The sequence below is a fragment of the Arachis duranensis genome, chromosome 4 (genome assembly GCF_000817695.3).
Source record: "Arachis duranensis cultivar V14167 chromosome 4, aradu.V14167.gnm2.J7QH, whole genome shotgun sequence".
Lineage (NCBI taxonomy): Eukaryota > Viridiplantae > Streptophyta > Magnoliopsida > Fabales > Fabaceae > Arachis > Arachis duranensis.
The window spans coordinates 76169042-76174706 of NC_029775.3; the positions used below are offsets into that span (position 1 = coordinate 76169042).

The 5665-nt window shown below is 24.0% G+C and overlaps 1 protein-coding gene across 1 annotated transcript; it reads right to left on the bottom strand.

Annotated features, from left to right (window-relative positions):
• Positions 1 to 4022: 4022 nt before the first annotated feature.
• LOC107484602 (uncharacterized) lies at positions 4023 to 4804 on the bottom strand. Its single transcript, XM_021140520.2, has 2 exons — positions 4699 to 4804; positions 4023 to 4408 (listed from the first exon to the last, which is right to left on the bottom strand). The coding sequence occupies exons 1-2, from the start codon at positions 4760 to 4762 to the stop codon at positions 4089 to 4091; spliced, it is 384 nt and encodes a 127-aa protein (XP_020996179.1). The 5' UTR covers positions 4763 to 4804; the 3' UTR covers positions 4023 to 4088.
• Positions 4805 to 5665: the final 861 nt, after the last annotated feature.

Sequence of the window (5665 nt, forward strand, 5' to 3'; positions counted from 1 at the left end):
TTAAATTTACTTACATTAAAAAGTAAATTTAATTTTTACACCTTACAAAATAATTCTTAGTTGAGTTAGTTATTTTTATTTTTAAAATTTAAAATGCTAATGATATTATTAAAATTAGCAGTTATAAACACAAAATTATAAATTAATGTAATCCCGAATTATATATTGTGTATTATTGTTATATATGAATTTATTTAATATTAATATCTTTTAATAGTGAATTATTTTTAAATTTATAAATTTAAATAATATTATTAAAAAAATTAATTACATTAATTTTAAGTATTTTAATTAATTAATTAAGTGGGACCACAATAGGGACTAAAGTTAGTTTCTCCTAATGGAGAAGAGAGAGATGCTTTGAGTTCTTATTTAACACAAAAACTGATGTGGAGTTACTTTTTATGACAGGTGGGCCATAAATAAGGACTGGGATGAGTTCTCTACTGAAGATGGTCTTAGCTTTATGAGTGCGTATTAAATAAGAGTGAAAAGTATGACACTGCATTTGGCTATTTGGTAGTATACCAATTCAATTACGATTCAATTTAAGTTTTTTTTTTTAATTAATGTGACAGAGGGATGTATGGATTATCTTATGGAAATTGACTTTTTATGGAAGAGTATTCACTAACATCTTTCGGCCTGCCACCTTTTTTACCATCGTTTTCCATCAACATCTGCAACCTGCCTGTGTTGCTTGGAAAAAGAAGAAACAATGCTCCACTTCTTGGTGACTTACAAATATACTAAAGAAGTGTGGAATCAAAGTCTACTAGCATACTTGTTAGCAACCTTTCCTTCTGGTCTCTTTATCCAATAGTGGATATCATTAATGGAAGCTCTCAATCCCATCCAACAGACCCATTCCCAATTTTTTGCTATTTTTTTTGGTTTTTGTAGAAAGAACGAAATTCATAGATTTTTTTTAGCACAAAAGGAGATTCTCTACAAAAATTTTCTCTTTGGTCTGCAAGTTCCACAATGAAATGCTGCAAATTTCAAACTCCCTTCATGCTCTCGATAATATTGTTCTTTGTCTCTTGTTTAAGAAACACTATTCTTTACCTTCACTTATTAAAAATTTTATTTAGATTACGACCCTATTTGCTTGGCTTTGTTTAGGATTATGTGAACAACCCACTTTAGAAGTAGTCAAGTTTTTTCATAAGTAATATAACACGGCTAAGAAGAATGGAAATATTTTTTTGAAATAAATTAAAAAAACAATAATTATTTCTCAAAACAAATTTTTTATCTTTATTTTTTGAATTTATTTATTTTTTAATTTTAAAGTTGGAGCAAGTTTATCGACTGCATCGGTATCAAAAAATTAATCGTTTGAAATCAATATTTTTAAATTAAAATATCAACATACTCGTATTATTTGTAAATTAAAAAATTATAAATAAAAGCACTCTTATTATTTTAAAATTTTAAATTTTAAATAAACGTAGTTGTTCTTATTTTAAATAAATATTTTCATATTATTTTTTTTAAAAAGAGTCTTTAACTATCAAATATGGTCTTCAAGTATCTTAATAAAAGAAATAGATGTGTATATAATCCTTTAAACATGGTCTTTATCTATACATATGTACTCTAATATTATTAATTTAAAAGATTATATAAATTTATCTTTTTTGTTGAAATACTTAAAAACTATATTTAAGTGCTGAGGTCCCCTTTTAAAAAAAATTATATGAAAACGTTTATAAAAAATAAGACAAGCATGTTTATTTAAAATATAAAAATTTTAAATAAATCTATTCGTTTTAATTTCAAAATAATTTTAAAAATATAAGTATGCTTATTTAAATTAAAATTTTTTTAAATAATAAGAATATTTTTATTTATAATCTTTTAATTTAAAAATAATATAAGTACATTGAATTTTTAATTAAATATTATCGATTTTAAACAGTTAATTTTTTTAAAACCGAAGAAACATATATTATTAATCATATGAATATAATAATACTACTATGTTTATTTTTAAATTAAAAATTTTTTAATTTTTAATTTTAAATTATGTGAACTAAATGAATTGAAAAATAAAAATATACTAATACAATTTACATTGTATAGAAATAAGAGCAAATTCACCGTAACAATAGATGAACTTGTTAGTTTCAATGAAATTCACCGATAATGTGAGCAAACTTTAACAAAATCTACAAATTTGTCGATGCAATGAGTGAATTTACTCCAACTTCCAAAATAAATAGATTTCGAAAAGTAAAAAAAAAATAATTTTAAAAAATAATTATTTTTTTATTTATTTCAGAAAATTTTCCAGAATTTAAAAATGACATTCCATTTCCAATTTTCCATATAAGTGCATGCTTTAGCTCCAATGGTCAAAATTGAGCTTGCTCAACAAACCAAACCATTTGAAAAAGCTTGTTCTCTTATCTATAACAAATACTCTGTGAGACTTTCATATATAGAAAACGGCGCTAACACAGGTAAGAAGCACACCGTTCTTCTTTCATCCGTAAGAAGCTATAAATAAGAATAACCTCTGAAAAGGGTTTCCAAGAGCTATATATGACTCGAACACCATTTCAACAAAGCCATAAAACCTCTCTAAGTGATATGAATTAAGTAGAAGATTAAAATATAAAAGAACATCGTTTGTAATCTAAGTATTTCTTGTACATTTGTATGTAGATTATATTTGTGTAAGAGATGAGATTGAGAATGCCCTATATCTCTTAGAAAACTTCTTAAGGCTATATTTTAGTCGAGGATAGGATTTTAATATGAATTTGCTGAGTATTCAAACTCCTCAATACTATGCACATATTATAGGCACCCATCAGTTCACTTATACATCTAAGATATGTTTGATTTCTTAGATAATACCTTTCAACTATCTTCTAACTAAGCTCGGTTCATAAACTAAATTCTAAAATTTGTGAATTGTGTAACACCCTTGTTAACATTAAGTCTTTGACTTAAAAATTTTCATTGTATCGTGATTCTAATCCTAAGAAGACTTAAAAAAAGATTATCTAAAATTTTTAGGTTGGTCGAGATATCCAATCTGAGTCTAAGTTTAATTAACTTGAGAATGTTTGAGACAATAATATCTAATATTTTAAGCTTAGATTGCGATCTAATCTAAGTGTTTCCTGAAAAAACAATCAAAAGAATATGTAAGGTACTCAAGTTATTGAAGAATTCAATATGAGTCAAGGCTTAGATTAAAAAGACTTGATGCAATAATATCTAAAGTTTTTATATTGTTGAGGCATCAATTTGAATCTGATTTTAAAAAGTTAGAGAATCTAGAGTTATTAGGTTAAGGTATCTAATATAAACACCTAATAAAATTAGATTAGATTGAAAAATAAAAATTAAACTGATATGACCTAAATCGTAAATATTATATTTATATAAAATTTTTCTTGTAAGCCTTTCTTTCCTGTTAAATCATTTTATTTTAGAATAATTTATATGAACATTTCTTCCCTAATAAATCATTGTGGTTTAGAATAATCTATGTAGTACGCTTATCCTTGATAAAACGTTGCTGCTCAAAATAATCTACACAACTCGGTAATAAATAGTCGTAATTTACAATAATTTGCACAAAATAAAAAAGGACATAAATGTAATGAAAAAAAATTCAAGACAAACACATAATATAATATTATTAATTTAATTTATATATGAGATTTATCCTTAATAACATGACCATTATGAGTAATCATATAATATTCTGATTTTTTAAAAAAAAAATCATTATTGAATATATTAATTATTAAATTACATATATTAATAGAATTGATAACTTGAGAATAATAATATGGAAATAATAATTCTTAAATGCTATTATAAAAGAATACTTGTGTAAAATAAAGATAATATTATATATAATATTCATCATGTTTAGTTTCGTTTATCGAACTTTTGATTCTAGTAAAGAGTATTTTTATAAGTATATGCAAATACAAACTATTTTTCATTTTTATCTCTAATTCTACTTCTATTTCCTAAAGATTTTTTTTCCCACCACATGAAACTTTTATTCTTTAATTACTTAATATAAGAATACAAGTATATTTTTGGACATTGAGAAATTAGGGACAATAAATTTCTACACCAACAATATCAAAAGGAAAAGAGGAGTCCCATGCATATCTAAAGGTTGCAGGACGAAATCTAGTGATAGGGTTATTACCATCAGCAATAAGACAAAATTTTCCTGTACTATGAACAATCTTCAATGAAGGGTCAATCGGCTCCACAGTTTGAAATCCTGAACAATTTAGAGCTACAAGGGGAAAATTACATATACAATCGGTGATTATAAAAACTCGCCACTCTTGCTTATTTTTTACTTTGACCCCTGTTCGTTCCTGTTCAATTTTAAGATCGCTCAATTGGCACTGGCTATAACCTGAAATATACATATATTTGCACCAAAATAAAAAAATTAAAATTATTAGTTGTAAAAAAGAATACTATATATACACATATAAATCAGCCTTTAAATTAGTTGTAATTGTGTGGGTGTATTATTTTATATTTTTAACATATATTTTCTATTTTATTAGTGATTGATTTTTAATATATAGGTAATATAGTTGTCGTGTGTGTATAGATTTAGAGTTTTCAAGTTTGCAATAAAATGATAAAGAAAAAAAAGGAAGTAGAAATTCATGCATTCGAAAAGCAAAAAGTAATTACATTGAAAAGCGAGAGCAAGAAAAAGGAGTATGATGCTGATAATTTTGTTGTTCATAGCAGCCATTCTTTCTTATGAGAAATCAAATGCTGCCTAAATGAATTTTTGAATTTATCTAATATATTTCAACAATGTCTTGGTGTGCCTTTTATAGTTACACAATGACATTCAAATGACTAAAATGGTGTAGCATGTTTGATAAATTAAATTACAAATCATTTTTAAAAAGTATAAATTAAATAATAATTATTGTATTTAGTAAAATAATTTTTTTAAATTTAAAAAGGCCATAATAAATATAAATATAAGAATAAATTTTAATATTTACTAATGTACATATGAGATTTTGTTTAAAGTTTTTAAATTTAATACGTACAAACAAATTTTGAAAAGCTCTTTATTTGGTACTTTTAAAAATATCTTAAACTTAAAAAAAATCACAAGTATAAACATATAATATTTTTTATTTACTAAATATATCTTTAAATTTTTTACCAAATTAAGTATTAATATTTTTCTTAAATAAAAACGATGTTTAATTTTTTATTTTATTTTTATGTTGACTGAATCATAATTTTACAGAAGCTAATGAAGGAAATTCATTTTCATTCCTTTTCAAGTAAATATTTATGTCATTTGACTGTATTGAATTATAAATTTAAAATTATAAATAATATAAGGACCAAGATCCAAATTGAATTATAAATGAACTATTATATGGAGAAGGTATTTATTTTCGTGAGATTTGGAGTGACCAAGCTAAAGGTGACTTTTTGTTTACCCAAAAATACTTTCATGACACATGGTATGGTTATTACTAGAGAATGAAGCCATATAGTTTAATGCTAATTAATGACGTGATGGACCTAAAAAATTTAACAGCAGGACAAAAAGTATAAAAATAAAATTTAAATTATATTTATATTTATCAAGAGTAAACTAGAATTATATACACAAATATATATATAA

Bases quoted from the DNA above. Each gene is read 5' to 3' on its own strand.
- LOC107484602 (XM_021140520.2), bottom strand. From the start codon at position 4,762: ATGGCTGCTATGAACAACAAAATTATCAGCATCATACTCCTTTTTCTT. The intron at 4,409-4,698 runs GTAATTACTTTT...TGTATATTTCAG, and splicing joins TCTTGCTCTCGCTTTTCAAT to GTTATAGCCAGTGCCAATTG.